Source organism: Leucopleurus acutus (assembly GCF_964270905.1).
Source record: "Leucopleurus acutus genome assembly, chromosome: 17".
In the NCBI taxonomy this organism is placed as follows: Eukaryota; Metazoa; Chordata; class Mammalia; order Artiodactyla; family Delphinidae; genus Leucopleurus; species Leucopleurus acutus.
This window is the reverse complement of record NC_139159.1, coordinates 49640652-49664448: the sequence shown is the minus strand read 5'-3', so window position 1 is coordinate 49664448 and position 23797 is coordinate 49640652. Positions and strand designations below refer to the sequence as shown.

General features: G+C 46.5%; 1 protein-coding gene across 1 annotated transcript; it reads right to left on the bottom strand.

Moving 5' to 3' along the window:
* Window positions 1-1939: 1939 nt before the first annotated feature.
* ODF1 (outer dense fiber of sperm tails 1) lies at window positions 1940-9919 on the bottom strand (the record flags this gene model as incomplete). The annotated part of the gene is made up of 2 exons (XM_082858632.1): window positions 1940-2336; window positions 9600-9919. The coding sequence occupies 2 exons, from the start codon at window positions 9917-9919 to the stop codon at window positions 1940-1942; spliced, it is 717 nt and encodes a 238-aa protein (XP_082714758.1).
* Between the last annotated feature and the right edge of the window lie 13878 nt (window positions 9920-23797).

Genomic DNA, 23797 nt, shown 5'->3' with positions numbered 1-23797 from the left:
CTACTTTTTCAAGACACCAGTGGGATTCCATTGACTCCACAGCATGAAATTTTTCCAAAATCCATTTTTAAAATGTGTTACTTAGAAACCAGAATATTTATGAACATGTCATCAAGGTATGGCAAGACACTTATAAAGGTAACTCTACCGTTTGGTACATACAAACATTCATTTATACCTAGCTGCTAGGTAATAAATTTTTGAAATGTTCAATGTTTTTCATTCACCACCTGTATTAGCGGGCCAGTACTTCCCTCAACTGAAAGCAAAATGTGTTTGCTATCACCATCAATATTCTGTAACATTGAACTTGAAGGAAGCTTTTAAGGAAAAAGGGCTTTGAGAGCTTTAAGATCCTATCCAGAGTTTCTCAACCTTACCTGTGTGATTCAGTTACCTGGGGAGACTTTTAAAATTCTCGACGTCCAGGCTGCACACCTCAAATCTATTACATTAGAATCTCTGGAGATGGGACCCAGGCATCAGTACTTTTTTCTTTAAAATGTTTAAAAATTTTTTTTTTTCTTTTTGTGTGTGTGGTTTAGTTTGTGTTTTTTACCTTTATGGTTTGGCATCCTTTTTTTTTTTTTGCGGTACGCGGGCCTCTCACTGTTGTGGCCTCTCCCGTTGCAGAGCATAGGCTCCGGACACGCAGGCTCAGTGGCCATGGCTCACGGGCCCAGCCGCTCCGCAGCATGTGGGATCTTCCCAGACCAGGGTATGAACCCGTGTCCCCTGCTTCGGCAGGCGGACTCTCAACCACTGCGCCACCAGGGAAGTCGGGCATCCGTGTTTTTAAAGCTTCCCTAGGTGATTCCCATATGCAGCCAAGGCTTTAACGCACATGCAGCTGAGACTAATGAAAAAGACTTACTGTGCAAACGTGAGGGTTTTGCATTCCCCGTAACAGTCAGATCTGTAACCAGCCAGTGTCCTCATTCTGAGCCCTCCCCATCATCCCTCTTCCTTTACACTTATTTCTGTCTTGGTGGTCACGAATTACTGACGGGCTGTGTCCATGAGGATCCAAGTTCAGGTGAACTATGCTCTCATTTCATGACAGCTGTACTTTTCCACTCATGAACTTTGGACTGAACTTCTGTGCCTTGAAGGAGTTTTAGGGTTTGAGAAAAGCAGATAGTTGAAATAAATCCTTAGGAGGTTGCAAACCACCCTGAGCCAGAGCTGGCCCTTTCCCCAAATCACAGGAATGTTGAGACACAACAGCTGTATGGCCACCCCACCCTCTGTCAGTGAACATGCTCCCCCCATACTTTTGTACTCTCATCGTTGCCCCAGTCAAAACTCCAACCACATTTCTCTCCAGTAGTCCCTACCGGAGTAGCTTTGAAAAAGCGCTTGCCTTGTGCAGGGGGCGCGGGTTTGTGCCCCGGTCCGGGAGAGTTCCACGTGCCGCGGAGCGGCTGGGCCCGTGAGCCATGGCCGCTGAGCCTGTGCGTCCGGAACCTGTGCTCCACAATGGGAGAGGCCACAACAGTGAGAGGCCCGAGTACCGCAAAATAAATAAATAAATAAAAGCGCTTGCCTTCAGCCCTAACTAGTCTTGGTTTCTGCTTTGACTGTTTCATTTCTGGGCAAGGTCATGTCACAAAATCATTTGGAAAAACAGTGTCTGGGGATGCCCACCCCAAAAGTATCTTTTCCTGGGATTTGGCGGTAGTGGGGTATAAAGTAGCACACAGGAGGGCAGATCTCACCATTCATCTCCGTTCCCATCTGTTCATCCTTCCGTTGCCCACTAACCTGGCGGGGCTCTGTGGTGGGTTGAACCAAAATACTCTCACACACCAGTGCATTGCAGTTATGTATTCAGTTTTCTATGTTCCTGAATAACACGGGCCATGGGAAGGGGGAGAGAAACTCTGGAAGAGCTGCCGGGCTGGATACCTGACTCTACTAAGTCCTGGGTTCCTACACTTTACAAAATCATCTTCCTACAGGCAAACCGGCTCCCACAGGGATAGCATGGGTTGCAGGGGTCACAGGGGCTGCAGGGATCACAGGGGTTGCAGGGAGACGTGCAAGGGTAGCAGGGAGACTCGATCTTGACACAACTGCCGAGCCCGTAGGAGTACGTCACGTCCTTCTCATCTACACACGGGGGCAAGCTGAACTCTTTGCAGATGTTCATGTAGCTGTACTTTTTCGATCCCAGGCCGTCGTATCTGTTCTCGCGCTCAGCTGACACGCACACCTTTCCGTCCTTCACTCGCACCTTGACTTGATCGGGTTCAAAGCCGCACACGTTCACTGATCCTAAAATGTTACTGCTACAGCAAGAGGAGGCTAGAATTCTATTTGTTGTTCTTCTCAATCTGGAATTTAGGAAAAAGAAAGGGTGGGAGGAAGAAGCTCAGACCATGGAACTCAGACACAGCTTAACAAGCAATATTTTTACCTCTTTTTTTAAAAAAGAAAAACAGCAAAAGTAATAAACACTAGTCATTGTGAAAAGTCAAACTTTACAGAAGCGTGTAGAAGTAAAAAATGAGAGTCCTCCCATGTAAATCACACTCCCTCACAGGTAAACCCCTGTTAACAACAGATGGGTGCTTGGCCTTCCAGATCTTTCTCTTGTATTTATTTTTCATTTTCTTTTTCCTTCAAGTTTTATTGAGATATAATTGACATACAGCACCGTGTGAATTTGAGGTGTACAGAATAATGATTTGACAACATACATCATGAAATGACTATCACGATAAGTTTAGTGAACGTCCATCATCTCATATAGATACAAAATTAAATAGAAAAAATTATTTTTTTCTTTGTGATGAGAACTCAGGATTTACTCTTTACTTTCATATATAACCTACAGCACTGTTACTTAATCATGTTGTATATTATATCCCTGGTACTTATTTATCCTGTAACTGGAAGTTTGTACCTTTTGACCACCTTTATCCAATCCCCCCCACCCCATCCCACTGCTCTGATAACCACAAATCTCATCTCTTTTTCTATGAGTTTGTTTGGTTGGTGGGTTGGGTTTTTCTGAAGTACAATTGACCTATAATACTATGTTAGTTCCTGGTGCACAACATAGTGATTTGACATTTCTATGCATTACAAAATGATCACCACATTCTCTTGCATTTAAATCTCAGCTCCTCCTCTTATTAGTTATGGAACTTTGGGCAGGCTCCTTAAACCTCTCTGTGCCTCAGTTTCCTCATCTGTAAAATTGGGACAATAATAGTAACCCATTTCTAGGGGTTTCATGAGACTTAAATTAGTTAATGAATGAAAAGGATCTATACTAGTGCTTGCCACGTAGTTAGGATGCTAGGCTTTTGTCTGTTGTGTGTTTTTTCTTTTTCTTTCTTTCTTTCTTTTTTTTTTTTTCCCCACAGTGTGCCGTGGAAAGTGTTAAGCCATTAGAGGCACTGTTTCATTTGACCCTCACAAGAACCCTGTCATGCAGGTGTAATTGTCACCATTTTGTAGATGGGGAGTTGGTGAAGATGGTGAATGGCAGAGCCTAGATTCAAATCCAGGCTTGTTTAATGCCTAGGTCATGATTTTAACCATCAGTCAGACTGAGCTCTTGGCATGAGGACCTCATCAGCCTGGCATCAGCCCTGAATGCTCTGGCCCTGCTCAGGGACCACTTTCTTTCTAATTGCCTGATCCTTCCAAAGACAACCTAATGCTCTGAAATGCTCTTCTTTTTATCCCTTAACATTTTTTTAAAAAATCTGTGTTCTAAGGGCTTCCCTGGTGGCACAGTGGTTGAGAGTCCGCCTGCCGATGCAGGGGACACGGGTTCGTGCCCCGGTCCGGGAAGATCCCACATGCCGCAGAGTGGCTGGGCCCGCGCGTCCGGAGCCTGTGCTCTGCAACGGGAGAGGCCACAACAGTGAGAGGCCCGCGTACCGCAAAAAAAAAAAAAAAAAAAAATCTGTGTTCTAAGACTCACTCCTGGCAAATCTTTTGGCCTCCAAAATGAGGTATTGGCATGTATGCTTTCTAGAAGCTCTTCTGGTTTGAGGAGTCTGGACTGTGACTGGGTGATTGGTTAGAGATACATTTTTAATTCTTACTTTTTTTGCTGAATTTTTTAATATATTTACTTCTTTTTGTTACTTAAGTTATACAAGTTCATTGTAAAAAACTCAGAAAATACAGATAAGCAAAAAGAGGGAATATTTTTTTAACATACCCATAAGCCCTGTTGTCTTCTACAGGAGATGGATCTGGGAGCCAGATCTACAAGCCAAAGCTGGCTCCCGGATCTATCTCCTCCTCTTACAATATGAGTCTTGAAGTATAAGTTTGTTGTTTCTGTTTTGTTTTTGTTTTTGCTTAGATTCCCCCTCTTCCTCTATTCGTATCACTCCAGCCCCGTCCCCACTGCAGCAGCTGAACAGGGGTCTCACAAATGTGGGTCTTCAGGAAATTGCCCCAAAGTCTTGGCTAGACAAGGTTTCTTCTTCCTTTTGCTTCTAGGCCAGGGGTTATCAGTGGGGATGTGTGGGTTTAGGAGAAATTGCAGGAGCCTCATTTTACTCATCAGATTTAACTCTGAAGTTGCAACCTGACTCCTGCCTGGCAAAGTACCTGTCACCCCACATGCGATTTTCCTTGGTTCTGTGGGGTTCTGGGCAAAGAGAGGTGGCCTGCTCTACTAGTTATCACCAGGGAGGAACTTAGTCATAGTAAACAGAGGCAAGTCAGCCTCTTTGGTTGGTGGCAGAAGGCTCTTCGGAATGCTAGGGAAAAGCAGGTGGGCAGTGCCATCTGTCTGCCACTCTGGGCTGTCACCTGTTCTCTCAGCTGAAGCTGAATTTCACCTGAATGTATGACCAAGCTCCTGAACGCGATACTGCCCACAGCAAAGGTGAGGGATATCGCCAGCCATCTTCACAAAGGTATGAATCAGGTTCAGCCGGCTGACGAATAAAGTAATGAGGATGATGAGAATGCCTATCTCTACTCTGAACCAAAGGGAGGCTGGCCTTCCTCTAGTTTCCTTGGAGTACTTTACTTTTTCTCCTAATTTAGACCCCTCCAAAGACCCATTAAGCTCAATTGTTCCTTTCCAACGCATCTTTCCCTCTCTCTTCTTTCTTCTCCTTCTTCCCATTTCCTGCCTTGTCTCTCTCCTCCTGACTTTTGGTTGATACTGAATAAGGGTATCAGAGTGGAGCAGAAGGGAGCAGAGTGGCACGATACAGGTGTATCTGAACACCTGCGGGGCTTGTTCAATTACAGGCGTCTGGGCCCCACCCCCAGACTTTCTGATTCAGCCAGTCTGGGGAGGAGCCAAGAATTTGCATTTCTAACAAGTTCCGGGTGATGCTGGCTGCTGGTCCTGGTCGGAAGATCACTCAGGACCACTAACCAGGTGATTAAGCACAGGGATTCCAGAGTCAGGCAAACCTGGCTTCAGGTCCCAGCTGTCCCATTTCCTGATGATCATGAACGTTGCCCTGACTCTGGTTGATCAATCTATAAGATGGCCATGGTGTTACAAGGATTAAATGAAGGTGAAGTGTTAGGCACTTGGTTTTCACTCAATAAAGGGTAAATTTCTTTAACAGGCTGTACCAGGCTCCGCTTTACACAGACTTCCCTGAAATTCAAGGCTTTAAGCGACCAGGCCCTGAGTCCTGTGTCATTAAACACTAAGGTCAAATAATGGACATGCATTTGGCCTGGATGGGCAGCAACTCCTACTCTTGGCACCCCGAGACCTCTGCATACAAAGAGATTGTGATGAGAGGGGACCAAGGGGCCCAACTCGCTTCCAGCTCTGCAGGGACACAGAGGGAAACAGCGGAACTCTCCTCTGAGCGGGAAAGCCAACCAGCCACCAGCCGTAAAGTAAGTAAAGCCAAAAAGCCCCGGAGTTCCTCTCTGCCGGCTCCCAAGGTGTGACTATGCCCTGATCTTTGGGTCAAAGGATGGGGGATGGAAAGATTCCCTGAGGGCTTAAGACCCAGGAAGGCTAAACCACAAAGAATGCAACCCTGAGGGCTAACAGTCACCAGCCTCCCCCAGTGAGAGTGATTCAGTGAAATCTTCATACTCAGAGCGTGAGGGGTAAACAAGAAACCAGAGGGCAGGTTTTTGAAGTTTTCAGAAGATGGTACCCTTTGTGGGGGGCTTTTCAAGGGAACTTCTTGAGCCACAGGCTGCCCACGGATACTTGGATGAGCAGATGGAAGCACAGTCTCAGGATGAGTTTCCAAGCACCAGCAAAGGGCACAGGGCTGAGCCCAGTGCATTCCTAGGCGCAGCTGCAAATCAAGGTTCATGTGCCCGCAAGGACTAAAGCCAGGTGTCAGAGCCACTCTGCTGCGGGGTAATTAGATAATAAACTCATAACGGCAGGATTGAGGAGGGGCTGACTTTGCTTCTGGCACTTGAGTACAGAAGACAGGAAGCCCACGAAGTGTGGAGGTGAGTCAGGTGCAAACTTACAGCAGGCTGGTTGCATGGCTTCTTTTTTTTTTTTAACATCTTTATTGGAGTATAATTGCTTTACAATGGTGTGTTAGTTTCTTCTTTATAACAGTGAATCAGTTATACATATACATATGTTCCCATATCTCTTCCCTCTTGTGTCTCCCTCCCTCCCACCCTCCCTATCCCACCCCTCCAGGCGGTCACAGAGCACCAAGCTGATCTCCCTGTGCTATGCGGCTGCTTGCCACTAGCTATCTACCTTCTTACAAAGGAAACCAAATTCAGTCACTCCAGTCTCTCTCAATCAAAAGGAAGGAAGAGTCGGAAAAGGTGAGTGCTTGGGGTGCAAAAGGAAATTTGGGGAGGAAAAAAGAATATCAAAGAAGCTAAAGAAATGAAAGGACTTACTTGGGTTTCTACTAATGAAGATACGGCCAAGGTATCTTTTGAAGCAACTGCTCAGTAAACAATGAAAAGGAATTGGACCTTCTGTACCCAGTCCAAAAACGCAGCACACGCGCGCGTGCACCAATCAAATAACACACACTCAGGAAGGCTCAAATGACTCTTGGGGGGAATTATATGGTTATTCAAAACTTCTTGCCCGTTATTAAAGGAGCACCCAGAGACAGAGCACATAGACTCTCACACAGAAAGACAATTCCAGTGGGGTCATGGCAGCTATAGACCAGGGAATCTTACTTCCCCACTGGGCAAAGAATCTTCTGGATAACACAGCCTGGCATCTGAAAGCACATGTCATAACCTAACCAAACTGCTATCTTTCTCTTTAAGGGGTAAAAGGTCATGTGAATACAATTTCTCCATTCTAAAAGCCTTGGACAAAATTTCACACCAAAGATTGTTTTTTAAAAAATTGAATCAACATGATATTTCTGGATCTATTTAGTCATGGACTGGGAGCTGAGAGAGAAGAAGAAAGAGGCATTTCACTGAAAAAAATATTAATGTAGGAGTCCTCTGGGATTGGAGCTGGATCAGGGTTTAATATTTTCATCCATATTCAGAAAATTGAATATTTAGGTTTGTAGGTAGTACTAAGCTTTTCAGGTTAGTGAAATGTCAAGCTGTCAGAAATAGAGCATAGGAGTGTTTCCCAAGGTGGTATGAATAAGAAGAAAAGTGGCTGGGGAGAGATGCAAAAGGGCAAGCCTGAGGTCATTTCTGAAATGGACTCTGGATTATCAGTTCAGAGATCCAGGAAGACAACAGCAGATTCATATACTGCCACAAGCAACAGAAAAAAATTAGCAAAAAATCCAAGCATTGTCAGGAAAAGTATGACAAACCAGAGAAAACATTACCTCTTGTAAAAACCACACTGCCAAGAATTAAGCCTGAAATTGTGTCCACTGCAGATCATTGAGACTCCCAGAGTAGGCAGAGGGCGCCCAGGTGGTGAAGAACTCACCTGGAGAGTCTGGAGAATAGGGACAGCCAGGAGACAAAGGCTGAGCAGACTTGGATCAAGGGTATTCGAGTATTCAGAGGCACAGGGAAGTGGACACACCTGCTCACAAGTAACCCTTCATTTAGACCAAGTACTTAAAAAAGAACCCCTGACTCACACTGCATGAAATTTATATAACTTGATACTCTAAGGAGTACACATTAAAACTGGTTCAAATTGAGTGTAGATGAGTTTATTGCCAATAGTTCCCTCTTAGACTATTGAGGGAGGCCCATTCCTGACCTTTGGTGATTGATGACCTGGACAATAATTGCCCTACTGCCGTTTCCAGGGAAACAACACTGTCACAGTTGTCAAGGGCCTCATTCTCTCTCTCTCTCTCCATCCATCCATCCATCATCTACTTTCTATCTATCTATCATCTATCTGTCTGTCTATCTACCTACCTATCTAATCTATTTATCTGTCATCTAATCTATTAATCTATCATTGGGGTAGGAAGGATGTTGTTTAAGGACACAAACTGGCAGTGAGTAGTAAGTCGTGGAGCTCTAATGCATGATATAGTGAATATAGACAACAAGTATTGTATTACAATCATTAAAGTGGTTAAGAGACTAGAACTTAATTATTCCAACCACTAAAAAGAAATGATAATTATGTAACACAATAGAGTTTCTAATTATCGCTACAATGGTAATCGTATTACAATATATAAATGTATCAAATTAACATTGCACACCTTAAATTTACACAATGTTATGTGTCACATAGATTTCAATACAAAAGATCATCTATTTGTGTCCTTTTAAAAAATAGTAGCATATTTAGTTTTTCTGCACCTTGCTTTTTTCACTTAATATGACAATACTTAAAATGCTTCATCAGTCCTTTTTACATTTACATATCATCCCAATGTATGGATGTACCATAATTTATTTAACCAGGGGACAGTGTTTTCAACCATTTTTTTTCATCATAGTAACAGACTAAATGGCATATGTAGACAGAAAAAGAAAGCTTTCTCAGGCAAAAAATAAAATGTGATCAAACCTCCAAAATTTTAAAGTGCATTTAAAATTATCCAATTCTATTAAAACCTTTTCAACTCTATTCTGAAAACTGCAGCTCTCAGTTATGTAGTTTATTTGCACAATCTTTGCTACAGTTGAAGGGGGAGGCAGACAATAAACCCAATTCCAGATGAATTTTAAGTCATCAAGAGTTGGGGAGTAGGAGAAAGGATTTCCTACAAAACCATATAAATGCCTCTATTGTTCAATTTGCTCCCTTGCTCGTAAAGCCTCTGGCAAACATTAAGGATTTGATCAATTATTATTACTTCTCCCAAAGTCATTTCTGTAAGCCGAAATATACTCAAATCACTTTACTCATAACCAGAAAAAATGTTTATTTTGCTGCTTCCAATAGCTTTTTAATGACACCCCCTGTTTCTTTCTCTCATTAAAGTCACATTATTTATCACGTTGGCACTCCTGCTACAAGCCGAAAACAACCTTGCCAATCAACATCATTACACTGTCTTTTGAGAATCTTACAATTCCCATCATGGACCCATTTACTCTTCTTTTTTTAAATCTTTGTTAAGTCACCAGAGTCATTATCTTGAACCCATTTCATCTTTGCTCAAGTATTGATTGTCACACTTTCCCCCCCTTTTTCCAACTTAGGAAGCTAATATACCAACTATAAACATCTTAGGAAGTTCTCTTACTTGGCAAGCTCTCTCTTTTCATCTTCTATGGCTCTAATGGCTTTCCTCTCCAAACTTCTGAGAGACGGGCGAAGACAGTAAAGCTTGGCATCACACAGGCAACATGGGTAGAAATCACACAGGCCGCAGGACTGTGATCGCTTTGAATAGCACAGGCAGTACGGGTACGGGTGCAAGTCACAGCAGCAGTATGGGTGCATGTATAAGTCACACAGGCATCGTGTGCTGAGTTCGTCAATGCATTTCAACTGCCTTAGTTCTCTGTCCACCTTCTTTATGTCCCTTCTAACACTGTCCAGAAGACAACTCAGTGCAGCCATAACAGTCACACCTTATTGTTTTGTGAGTACCTTTGAGAAATGGCACTCGGGGGAGAAAAATTCTTCTAAGCTCTTCTCAGAAGTTTCTTTTAAAAAGAAATGAGGCACACCTGATTCACTTACTTTAAAGCTTGGGTTCTATGACCTCACCACCCTCTAAGAATGTCATAGTCTTTTGGTTACCATGAGAACTGTGCACAGTCATGGTCTCCAGAGACCCTCCTTGGAGTTACAAAGCTGCTCTCAGAACCATATAAGATTTCATTCACCTTGAGTTGGGATGGGCCCCCCAAGTAATCACAGCTCTTTGGGGTTTATTGGGCTAAATTGAAATGTTCTTGACTTGTGTGTGTCCTGTGGACTAGCCACAACTATGAAGAGCTTGGTGGTGGGGCTGGGCGGATGGAAGGAGCTGCCTGGCCCCTTGCTTTATGCCCTTCTCGCTCTAGCCTTGACATCTAGCCTTGCCCCTATACTACAGGATTCATTCTGTCCCCTTTTCCCTTTATAGGTGGAATGTAAAGAGCTCTCCCATGGTTCTCCTTACCAAGCCATCCTCAAGTCAGCCTTTGTCCTTGACCTTCTGAGCCCCAAGTCTCTGAGTCCTGCCTATTCTTTATAAGCTGGCATCCTGGCTGTCCTGGAGCCTCAGTTCTCCAGTGATTGGGGTCCTGCTCTTAAGCTGTCATCTCTCAGTGCTCAGGGTCCTGTCCTCAATCACCACCTCCCAGCAATTACACCTCTGGTCTTATGTCCAAGCCGCCAGATGACTTATTCCCAAGTGCTTCCCAAGTGTTGGTCCTTGATACTCATAGCCAACTGCCTGAAGTTGCTTGAAGCCAAATGTCTGAAAGCCCCGCTTGGGCCAGTTTTCTGTGCTCTCAACTGGATCAACACGCTGGACCTGGGGCTCAGCCTCAGCCTTGGCTCGGGTACTTTGCTCCTCTGGGCCTTTCCCCTCAAACTGCTCTCTGCCTCTCGAATCCCCTTCTAGTGGACTAAGGCCTAGGGTACTTGAGGACAAGTGGTTGGGTGTGACACTGGAGAGGGAGACAAGGGCCAGGTTTAAAGGGACTTGTGGCCTGCTAAAGAGTTTTAACTTTATTTTGAGCACAAGGAAGGATCACTGGTTTTCGTTTCTGATGAGAGAAGTTGAAAGGTAGTCCAGCAGCCACATGGAAGGTGCAGTTCAAGGGGAAAACAGTAGCAGTGTCTTCTGCTGGAAGGCAAGAGACAGCCAAATTCTGGACTGGGGACCATGGTCATAGGAGTGGCAAGAAGGAAGCCAATGGGCTCTCCTCCCCGCCACATCCACTCAGGCCCCACCCAATCCACTCCCCATGTTTTAGCTGGAGTGAGCTTGATATATAAATCTGCTACCCCTCAACCCTACTCCCCCCGCAAAGTCTTCAGAGTCTTTTCTGTCCTCTTAGAAGAAGGTCCAGCACGCTTACAAGGTGCTGAACATAGGCCTCTGCCTGCCTCTCCTCTCCTCTCTCATCACTGTTCCTGTAATTCATTACACTTGAGCCACGAAGGCTTCCTTGAAGTTTCTCTCATTCCACCTCTTTCTGGACTTGTGCGCACACTGGTCTGTCTGCTTAGAGATTGAACTCCCCACCCCACCCCTTGATCTAGTTGACTCCTAAGGTGTTCTTTAGCTCTTCTTTTAAACGTCCTTCCTTCGAGGCTTCCCTGTCCCCTAGACTAAACGCTCAGCACTCTGCATATTTCTTTCGCAACACCATTTGTCTGTTTCCCCAACTAGACAGTAAGCTCCATGAGGGCAGGGACCTATTTTTGTTCACCATTAGATACCCAACACAATGTCTGGCACAGAGTAGGAGTTTAAAATTGATTCACTGAATGACCAAATGAGTAAATTAAACAGAATTTAGTGACCAGAATGAGGATGGAGTGAGAGAGGTGTCAGTAATGACTCGTAGGTTTCTAACTAGGCAGAATCATGGTGCCATTGACTGAGATAAGAAACACAGGAAGAATAGTAATTTTGGAGGACATGCTGAGCTTGAGGTGCTAGTGACAACTTTAAGGTAGAAATGTGGAGTAGCTTGTGGCTAAGAGGGTCTGGGACTTGAGAGAAAGCCGGGCCAGAGATATCAATTCAGGAGCCACAATTCCATAAAGAGTTTGGCAAGGGGCCTTCCCTAGTGACGCAGTGGTTAAGAATCTGCCTGCCAATGCAGGGGACACAGGTTCGAGCCCTGGTCTGGGAAGATCCCACATGCCACGGAGCAACTAAGCCCATGCGCCACAACTACTGAGCCTGCGCTCTAGAGCCCGCGAGCCACAACTACGGAGCCTGTGTGCCACAACTACTGAAGCCCTTGCATCTAGAGCCCGTGCTCCGCAACAGGAGAAGCCACCACAATGAGAAGCCCGCGCACCGCAACAATGAGTAGCCTCTGCTCGCTGCAACTAGAGAAAGCCTGCACGCAGCAACGAAGACCCAATGCAGTCAAAAATAAATTTAAAAAAATAAAAAGTGGGCAAGATCCCTCAGGAGGAGGAATAGATTGAAAAAAGAAGAGGGCTGAAGCAGACTCCTGAGGAACAATGATAAGAAATGAGAGAATTAAAGGAGCTCATGATAGTCTCATAGAAGGAATAATCAGAGAGGTAAGAGCCCCTTATGCTGAAGTCCCCTGTGTATCACTAGACCAAGCCCAGCACGCCCCAGCCTTGACCTAGGGATCCCTTTTCTGGGCAGATGAAGTATTTTAGTAAAGAAAACAGATTTCTCTGAAGATATTAAAATGGAAGGCTGGAGCCTGAGTCACAAGGGATGAGTTAAAAAACAAAGGGGAATAATACTCCTGTGTGGACAAATGCTGAAGTCTTTCAAGAGTGATTGCATCCAATTCTGAAGGTAGACTGTGTTCATAGGAATATGGCCTGAGGGTTCATTGTGGGAGTTGTACAGATTTCTCTAGTTCCAAGTGATGGACTTCTGAACTCTTATATCACCATGAATTCCGTCCCTTAGCAAATGTTAGCAAAGGTTAAAACAAGCAAGCTCTCAGTTTTAGATTCTTAAATATACAGGTTCAGGAATTTAAGTACACACACATCTATATTATACGTGGCCCATTATGAAGGTAGTTACAGCCTTATTTTCACTAGGATTCTCCCATGATCCCATCCTCCTAGTAATTTCACTCTTTATCATGAAGCATATTCTTGACATCATTTCAAATGACTTAAAGGTAGTGGCGCCTGTAAAGATCAGATGGAAATATGATCCATTCATGTTAGAAGGACAATGTAGAATTCATCAGAATAAGCAGAAACCCACAGGAATGATCTAGAGTCACAGTCCCCTGAAGCATAAACACAAGGAGCTTCCATGGGCTCTAAAGTGGAGATGAGGGCCTTTCCTTACATAGGACAATGTCTGCGGAAGTTCCCATCCACCTTGGCTGGATAGAACCGCCTATGGCATGGAGGGCAGGCCTTGGCAACTTCCCAGGCTGGGCAAAGTGGATGCTTGGTCCCCAGTACTGGTGGAACTATGGGCCCAAAAAGGTCTCCTCTCTCTCTTCCACCATGTGGACAGCTATGGGTCAAGTCATTTACTAGGCCAATGTTACAGAAATACTCCTCTAGCAGTTATTGAATCGGTGCTTAAACATCAAGTTCAAAGTCATACACAGAATATGTCTTCAACTATGTTAAAAAGAATCCATAGGAGGAGAAAAACAGCCTCAAAAGTTAACTGTGATGGTTTCTCAGTAGTGGAATTATAGATCACTTTAAAAATTCTCTTTTCTAGACTTTTCTGTGATTTCTTAGTTTCTTCAATGAGGATATCACTAATTTTCTAATGAAACAATTATTTATTTTCTTTATTTTATTTTTGGCTGCATTGGGTCTTCATTGCTGTGCGTGGGCTTTCTCTAGTTGCGGTGAACGGGAGCTACCCTTCATTGCGGTGCGCAGGCTTCTCACCACGGTGGCTTCTGTTGTTGCGGAGCACAGGCTCAGTAGTTGTGGCTCGCGGGCTTAGTTGCACCGCGGCATGTGGGATCTTCCTGGACCAGGGCTCGAAACCGTGTCCCTTGCATTGACAGGCGGATTCTTAACCACTGTGCCACCAGGGAAGCCCATAATGAAACAATTTTTGATAGTGTGCTGTCTGTCACACTATCAGCTTTGCGCTGAATTGCTAAGCCCACCTCTGGCCTCTGCCTCTGTAATCCGGGTGGGCTCCAGGGCCATCTCTCTACAGGTTCTCCACTGAGGAAGTCTTCCCGTAATGGACATCTAGTGCTTTTCTTACCTATCATCTATGGCACCCTCTTTCAATAAAATAACTATCTTCCCTCCAGCCCCGCCCTCTGCCATTAGGTTCTGTCAATAAAGTTGCCCAGTAAAGGGGCAGACACGTAACCAAAGCTGGCCAACCTGACTCTCTTCTGGTAATGTGACCTTTCACAGAGAGGCTGGAGATGGTTGGAGCTGATGCATGCGGACAGTGGACCCTGAAGAGACTACACCTTAGTTACTGCCTTGTTCTGTTGTTTTCAGATTGGCTCTTTGGCTTTCCTTTGAGTCTCTGAACTCCTCCATATCCTTCCAATGAATTCCTCCTTCTCTTCAGTTACCCCGGCAGGTTCAGTTTCTTGTAACTAAAGAGCACAGCCAACATGACAGCCTGTCCCCCTGGACCTGTCCGGGAGGACCACCCCCGGATGAACACGTAGGTCAGCCTTTGCTCCGGTGGACGTTGTCCAGTGATAGTCCAGCTCCTCCCTCGTAACCCAGAACGAGCTGCATCAGCTCCGCCACCAGTCCTGAAGCCCTGTAGGTACAGGGCAACGGTGATGACTCAAACTAGGGCAAGTGTCTGGAAACACCCAAGAAGGCCCATCCATGGACACTCTCCCTGGGGCAAGAGAGACTTCCCTGGGGTTATATCTCAGAACTTTAGCTTTGGAAAATCCAAGTCGTCCATACCATTTCCTACTCGGCAGGGAATCTCTGCTCAAGCACCCCAGGCAGATAAGAATGGAAGAGCTGGGGGCTTGTACATGTGACAGAGTACTCCCTCACTGGGTTAGGATGACCAGGGCTCCTATGGCCAACCATAGTGGTTCATATCATTTATCTCCCTCTTCCTCCCACCTCCACAAGGAGCTTTAACAAATATCTTCCTGCCAAATAAGGGGAGGGATAAGAAGAAGGAGAATGGTGGTAAGTTACTCTTGTAACTGCACCCAGCAGGACTGAACTTGGGTCCAAGTGGCTGCAGCAGGAAGGTTGCTCTTGGCCAGGATCTCAGGAGGTGCTTTCCTTTTTCCTTCAGCAAATATGATCATTCAGGCATTATTGGAAGGAATCATGAGAGCTTTATATACCAAGTATATACACAAGTAAATTTCCTCATTAAGATTTGAGGAGTGGACAGGGGTTTTCGTGATCACCATCCTGGTTTGCCTGGGACGTAGAAGATGCCAAAACCGGGGAAGGAGATGCAGGCTGGAAATGCAGGTGGGAATACCAAGTGGCCGTAGTGGGCATCCAGTTTGCCCAGTTTAAGTGATGGAGCTGGCCTCAGTGGGGTGCAGACCTGTGGCTTTGAACGTAGTAAGAGTCTTATTGTGAGCTCTGGATTCTTCGTGGCGACTATCGTCTCCGACTCCTTTCTCCCGCCCTCTCGTGTCTCCACTTGCCCCTTCTCCCCCTGCTCCCCTCCAGTCTCATGGATTTTCACCAAGAAAAATTGTTAGCTGCAATCCGGCTTGTTGATGAGGACAGAGACCAAAAAACTTTTTTGAACCTCACACTGGAATCACTCAAACAAAAAGCATGTGTCCATGTCCTCCTAGAAACAGAAGGACTTGCTTCTGCTGCAGATGGTGACCCGATTAATTCAAGGGGGATGAGAATGTTTATATTCCTTCCACCACCACCGCCGTAACTGCCTAACTCTTAAATAGATGCTTACTTGAATAATAATATTTCACACTTAGTGAGTGCTCAACTCTGTGCCAGGCTGATTAGTGACCCTCTGAAGTAGGGCTGTTTATCCCCATTTTACAGATAAGGAGACTGAGGCACAGGGAGTTCACACAGCAAGTGGCAGAAGTAGGATTCCAACCAGGCGGCCAGCCTCCTCTCTCTGTCTTCAAGTCTAATGACTCCTGAGAAGAAAATCTGGGGAATTCCCTGGCAGCCCAGTGGTTAGGACTCGGCGCTCTCACTGAATGATTGGGGATCCCAAAGAGCTCTTGGTTATGTGGGTTTTATCTATTAAGACTTCCCATATAAGAAATCAAAACTGAGACATTTACAGAATACGTAAGCATTTAAAAATAACAATAGTAAACATGCTAACACAAATAGCACTTTTTATGGGAAATTTGCCTTCCAAAAAAAAAAAAAATTGAGAACGGTAACACTTTTACACTTTTACAAATCTTTCTGATGTCCAGCTTCATAGAGGACGGCTGAAATATCTCCTTCTGCCTCCAAGCTGTTGCGACCTATTTTCTGTTGCGATATGTTTGCTTTGAGCATAAAAGAGAATCCAGGGATTTCCCTTGTGGTGCAGTGGTTGAGAATCCGCCTGCCAATGCAGGGGACACGGGTTCGAGCCCTGGTCTGGGAAGATCCCACATGCCGCGGAGCAACTAAGCCCATGCACCACAACTACTGAGCCTGCACTCTAGAGCCCGTGAGCCACAACTACTGAGTCCACGTACCACAACTACTGAAGCCTGCACGCCTAGAGCCCGTGCTCCACAAGAGAAGCCACCGCACTGAGAAGCCCGGCACTGCAACAAAGAGTAGCCCCCGCTTGCCACAACTAGAGAAAGCCCATGCGCAGCAACGAAGACCCAACGCAGCCAAAAATAAATTAATTTTTTTAAAAAAAGAGAGAATCCAGCTTTACACTGATGTATAATTGGGAAAGAAAGGACCTCTTGGACCCCTGAAAGGATTGTAAGGCTCACGCATTGAGAATCACTGCTTTGATTCATCTTCTGGAAGTTACACAGTGCCGTGGCACTTCAAAGCCACAGTAGCTAAACTTTTCCTAAAACACTGTATTCAGCCTCACTTGCAGAGTTCCGTTACAGAGCTTTTGGGGAATCTGCATATCCACTGATCCCCTTCTCCCAGAACTGAACCCCAATCCCACCTGACGGAGGGAAGATCGGGGAGACTCTGGCAGAAATCCTCCTAAGACAAGACCTGTCTGCCACCCTGGGTATAGGTTTCTGCACCGAGAGAGGCACCCAACAGTGGCTGGTCACTTTCTGGGACTTTGGCATTGGGGGATGCGGACTAAGGGACTTTGAACCCAGAAATCCAGGTGATCGTAGTGGGGCCACCTACTTAGCTGTGGAGCCCTTGGTCCTTCATGGCTTCCACGTCCTGCTTCGAGTCTCTCAGATGAGGAGGCTTCTGTTTTATCACGTTGTGAGCTGATCATCTCGTTCAGTTGTTGTTCTAGTAAGCATCCAACAGTCAGTAGCAACTGTGGGTCTCAAAAGAGTAGGAAGAGTTAAAAGTTCAAAATCCAGTTGTGAATAATGCGTGTGTGTGCACACATGTGGGTGTGTAAAAGAAAGAAGGAGGAAAGAAACTGATTAATTATAAGTGATATTTTTAGAACCTATGTAGCAGGGTCCTGGCTTCAGCCAAGTTGGAACCCCTTTTAAGAATTTAATTGGGTTTGGCACAGCTTGTGGACAGGAATCGTGGGTCCAGCTAGGACCTATTTGCTTCTGGAGAAAGAAATCACTTAGAGGAGGGGCGTGTAAAGCTCAGATTGGAGAGAGGCCTGGACTCTGAGTGCAGCGTGGCCTGATTCTATGGCCTGATTCTGTTTTCAACCTCTATTACTGTGTGCTGGTCACATGTTTGTCTGTTTGACCCTCTCGGTCAGCCCTTTGAGGTCGGTGCTAACGTCGCTTTTTCACAGGAGAGGAATCTGCAGCACAGATCAGCCAAGTCACTTTTCTATGGCTACCCAGCTGGCAAGTCTCAGAAGCCGAAGGTGCACTGGCGACGACCCTGCAGCTCCAGGCGTAACCACCGTGCGGCGCTGCTGGGCTGCTGGCCCCTCCCTGAGCCCGTCTAACCCTTCCAGGTGGGGGAAATTATATTCTTTTTTTTAAAATTTATTTATTTATTTATTTATTTTTGGCTGTGTTGGGTCTTCGTTGCTGTGCGCGGGCTTTCTCTAGTTGTGGCGAGCGGGGGCTACTCTTCGTTGTGGTGCACAGGCTTCTCATTGTGGTGGCTTCTCTTGTTGTGGAGCACAGGCTCTAGGTGCGCAGGCTTCAGTAGTTGTGGCATGCGGGTTTCAGTAGTTGTGGCTCGTGGGCTCTAGAGCACAGGCTCAGTAGTTGTGGCACGGGCTTAGTTGCTCCACGGCATGTGGGATCTTCCTGGACCAGGGCTCAAACCCGTGTCCCCTGCATTGGCAGGTGGATTCTTAACCACTGCACCACCAGGGAAGCCCAGAAATTAAATTCTTAAAAGCTGGCACAAGAACTTGTCTTAGGGAGGAAATTCTCTTTATTCAAAAAAGACTAAGTGGGACTTCCCTGGGGGTCCAGTGCTTAAGACTTTTCCTTTCAGTGCAGGGGGTGCAAGTTCAATCCCTGGTCCCCAGAGAGCTAGGATCCCACATGCCTCATGGCCAAAAAAAACCCTGAAAAACCCCACAAAAACCCAAAACATAAAACAGAAGCAATACTGTAACAAAATTCAATAAAGACCTTAAAAATGGTCCACATCAAAATAAATATCTTTTTAAAAACCCCAAAAAGAGTAAGTGAAGGGTGGGGGGGACCAAGAAGAGTGAACCCTGAGGGGACAGGAGCCAGGGCAGCGAGACAGCTCATGTCCTGTTCCTTAGAGACCAACAGACAGGACTGGAGGAGGTGAGTGGAAAGTGGGAGGGGAAGGAGGAAGGCCACATGGCTGTGGGAAATCCCTTAGTGGCAGGAGTGCTCTCTATTTAATGTAAACTTTATTGAAGAAGAACACACATATAGAAAAGTGACCCATCATAATCGTTCAGCCTGGTGAATTTTCATCAGGTGAACCTACATGTAACCAGTACGTCCATCAAGAAACAGAACATACCCCAGAAGCCCCTGTTCATGCCTCCTTCTGGCATTAGCACCCACTCCTGCTCTCTAGCACCCAATACTCATTCTGTCTGGGTTTGAACTTTATATAAATGGAAATATACAAAAATCTATCTACTCTTTGGTGTCTCACTTCTCCCAGTCAACATAAGAGTTGAGAGTCTCATTGTTGCCTATATTTGTATTTCACTCCTTTCTGTTGTATGGCATTCCCTTATATAAATACACCACAACCTAGTTACGCTTTCTGTGTGGATGGACACTTATGGATGGACACTTCTAGATGGACATTTGGGCATTTTTCATTTGAGGCTGTTGTTGGGACTATGGACATAGGGTCATTTTTGTACACGTCTTGGTGAATATTCATCGCGTGTTTGTGGGATGGAATTGCTGGGTCTGGGTATAGGGTATGCATGTGTTCAACTCGGCTAGACATTGCTGAACAGTTTTGCAAAGTGTGTGTACTCATAAACAATTGCTAGTGGGTTATGTTTAAGACTAAGGGAAGTCCAATCTCTCTGTGAGTTGTGCTGCTGTGATATAAACCTCCCTCCCCTCCTAAGCATCCAGTCATGCCTAGCACATCTCACAGATCACTTATACGAATGGCGGGGGTTTTGTTTGTTTTGTTTTTAATAAAAATCAAAGAATGAGCTGAGGTTCGTGGCGGGGCCAAGCTGGTGTGAAACAGAAAATGGCATGTGTGAGATGGTGAGGGACCCACACACTGAGCTGACTGGGACACCAGGAGCTTCGGCCCTGAGGTGACTGTGAGGGCGCCAGCCTCCTCTAGGGACCTCGGAGAGCACCTTGGGCACGCACAGAGGGGTCCAGCCTGTTAAGTCGCCAGGGCCAGAGGGATCCTAGCTGATTTTCAGATCACACACAAAAAAGGGGGGAAAACAGTCTCCCCACTTTGACCTGAAGCAGGGGATGGCTTTGGCAAAGCTCTGTCACCTTCACCCTTCAGTACATTAGCCGATGTGCCCAGAGCCAACGGGGAGGAGGTCCCAGCAGTACTAACAGAGGCATGGGGAAGCAATGCCCTTCCGGGAAGCTGTTAGAGGCAGCAGCAGTGCTGGAAGCCCCAGGAGATGGCACCGTTGGCAAGAACATCAGAGTCCTCAAGAGAGAACGGCCCCAGGGAAGGTGACTTCCAGGCTAGACGACCAGAGTGAGCAGAGTGGTGGACACCCAGTGGGACCAGAGAGGGCTGTTGTGAGCGTCTAGAAACATTCATGCAGAGCTCCCAGAAATAACTGAGAAAGACCCAGCAGAAGGCTGGGGTGCTTAACGGTGGGTGGGCGCCGGCCAAAGACCTGTGGTTTATTACTGTTGAAGTTACGCCTCCGGGAGTGCCCCTGGGTGACCGGGAAGCCAGGGTACAGTCAATACTACTAATGCCTGAGTGTGTGTTTCTCTTTCTAAATTTCATTTACTCCTAGTTTTGCAAACAAGTGTTTATCTCTCCCATAAATAAATCTGGAGTGCTGTTTTCCTGATGTTTCTCAAAGTTCAGTCCCCAGGCCCTGGCCTTTACCGCAGTCCTAGTTATGTTCTCCGCACAGCAGCGCGGTTCACCATCGGAGGCAGGGAACCGGGGAGGAGCCCGGTTCAGAGGCTGCAACAGCCTCCCTCGAACTTTCCCACGTACTCAGCTGGCGATGGCAAGAGCAGATGGGCCTGTGGTCTTGGACAGGGTCTCTCCTGCAGCTCCTCTGCTCTCTCCTCACCCAGGTTGTTCTCGGTCTCTCCCCCTCTCACTCCTGCCAATTCCCAGGCTGGCATCTCTCCAGGCTCTTGGTTTCTTGAATTGCTTGCCTTCAATGACATTCACCTCAGCACCCTCGCCGCAGGTCCCTCCAGCCTCCATCATCTCCTGGAACTGCTTCACTCTTAAATCTTGATTCTTCAAGTTCTACTCTCTGGTCATAGTCTCTTACCCTCCAACTTTCTCATTCTCTTAATAAACACTGAAGATTTTTGAAAACTTACAGAGGACTCCAGTCTCTTAACAAGCCCTGTAGCCCCCACTCCACCTTCTCCCAGTCCATGAGTTTTTTCTTGCCCCTCGCCACCTCCCCACCAAGCAGGACCCATCGGAGTGGGGAGTGGGGGCGGGGGCAAGAGAAGGGAGCATGGCCTGAAGACGGCAGAACACACCTCGCTCTTTCTACCTCAGTGCCTTTGCACGTCTGCTTGCTCTGTGTCCCCCACGCTTAACCCCCTCCCTACTCAGCTAACCCTACTCACTGGTTCAGATCTCAGCTCAAACAGCACTTCCCTGGGGTCAGTGCACTCCTGTCTTCCCACGACATGCTCTGTCTCAAGGGAGCATCACAGTTGTAATGGCTTGTGTAGGTGTCTAGGGACTAGGCTGCCACTTGTACTGCCACGCCCATAGTGCTAGCACAGTGCCTGCAGCACAGCGGACACAGCGAGGATTGGGGGATGAAGGGACTGACGGAGAATAGGCAAGAGTCTGCAGCTGATGGTGGAGAAGCAGAGGGTGGTGTGGCAGGGCTGAGGTGAGCTGGGCTATCTGTTAGGGTCAGAAAGGAAGATTCATGCTCCTGGGCACTCTGACCAGAGGCACCTCAAGCCAGAGCACCCAATGTGATTGTATTTGGACATTGGGCCTTTAAAGAAGTAATTAAGGTCAAAGGAGGTCTTATGAGTAGGCCCTAATTCAATCTGACTGGTGTCCTTATAAGAAGTGGAAGAGATGCCAGGGACGGGCATGCACAGAGCAAAGCCTGTGAAGATGCTGCGAGAAGGTGGCCATCTGCAAGCCAAGTACAGAGGCCTCAGGAGAAACCAACCCTGCTGACACTTTGACTTTGGACCTCTAGCCTCTAGAACTGTGAGAAAATAAATGTCTGTTGTTTCAGCCACTCAGTCTGTGGTATTTTGTGACGGTGGCCTGAGCACACTAAGTGACACAGTTATGATCCAACCTCTCATTAGAGTAACTTGCCCACAGTGGTCTGGTGGTAGGTCTGTAATATCCAGCTCTCCATGGACCAATGACCCAGGATCTGCCAATTACTACAGTGTAAATCCTGCTGTGGCCGATTTCAAGCTGTCAGTGTCATGTTGCTGATGTCAGGTTGGGAAGAGATGTGCATGTGTGGCTCCCACCAGCCAGTGCCCCAGCTGGTCCCAGCGCATCACTGTCTGTCAGCCGATCCCACCAGCAAACATGTATAGCAGAGTCAGGATCTGACAGAGTCATGTATAGTACGGCAGGATCTCACTTGCTTGATTTTTGGTAAACTGGGATTTTACTAGCTTTCCCTAACTCCCACCCCAAATATAAACCACAAGGGCACCCACACGCTCCAGGCTTGTGGTCTCACAACAGGAAGTGGCTTGAAAATAAAGTGATCCCTGCATTCTGTGTTCCCTCTACCCCTTGTCTTTCACTCCGGATCTGTCCAACACATTAAGGGAACGTAGGAACAGAGCAGAGTTGTACAGCGTTGGTTGCTTTTGTTTCAGGACCAACCAGCCCTTCTTGAGGACCAGGGGCACGAAAGATATTTTCCATCAAATCTGGGATTTGCATTGTCATTTCCTCCCACCCCACCTCATTCTTTCTTCACTCATGCAGGCGAGGTAATTCCCAGAAACCTCTGCTTTCTTTCCCATTATTTACCCAACGCATTTTCACCTACTTAGGAAAATCAGTGCTAATTTTCTCTCTATCATGGGTTTCACATCTCCAGAGCAGTTTTTGAAAGTACTTGAAATGCATAACTGAGCATCATGGTTCCTTAGACACAGATTTGAACGATTAACTGGATAGTTTCCATTCCACTCCAGTTCAGGTTATGCAGAATGTGTCATCCCAAGCCCCTCCCCCTAATGTTGCAGAATCTGCTTGTCCGGATACCAGGGCTTCGGGGCAACAGCTCCATTTCCTTTTTTGTGAACTCTCGGTCTTTAATGAGTGTTTATGAGCAGAATTCAAAAAGAAAGAACCCCCTTCTCCCACCTGAAGTTATTGGTTCCCGTTTCTGCTGCATGTCCCCACTTCCTTGGGAAACTGGGCTCTGCCTTAGGCGAGGGGCTGGCTTTTGGTTGGGGAGTTTGTGCTTGGGCATTGAGCGTGGCTCCTGGCGCGGTACCCGGCAATGTCCGCACAGCTGGTGAGGAGAACCTCTGAACCACACAGGTGGTGTTATTCTGCCTTCCCAGTTACTCTGCCTGTCTCCCTCCCACAGGGATTCCAGCATGGTGATGTTGCTGCAGATACTGCTGGATTTTTTCAGGAAGGTCTCCTTTGAATTTGGGGCCTATCCCGAGGTGTGCTGGAGCGAGCTTCTGCCAGCAGAGAGAGCCAACTGTACCTATCTCTTCCCAACTTCACGCTCAGTGACATCCCATTGCTAGCTTGAAATAGGCCACGGAGGAAGGATTCACTCCAGGGAAATCAGCCAACATTACAAATCAGGGCGTTTTCTTTCTTTTTTTCCCCCGAGCACCCACTTATAACACACCACTGGAAATACCCCTTCAAAAAAAAGAAATCCCCTCATAGGAGCCAGCAGCCTGTGCAGTTAGAATCTTCTTCATCCCACCCTCTCCATCATTCTGGAAGCTGCCAGTGCTAAAAGGGAGCAAAACAAATGTGAATTACCCCTTTTAAAGGGATGTCTTTCTTTTCAGTTCTCATCGATTGCCTTCCCCTTATTAGGACGTCTGGTATAATCTAGGGCTGCAGGATCATGGTTCCCCTGCCATC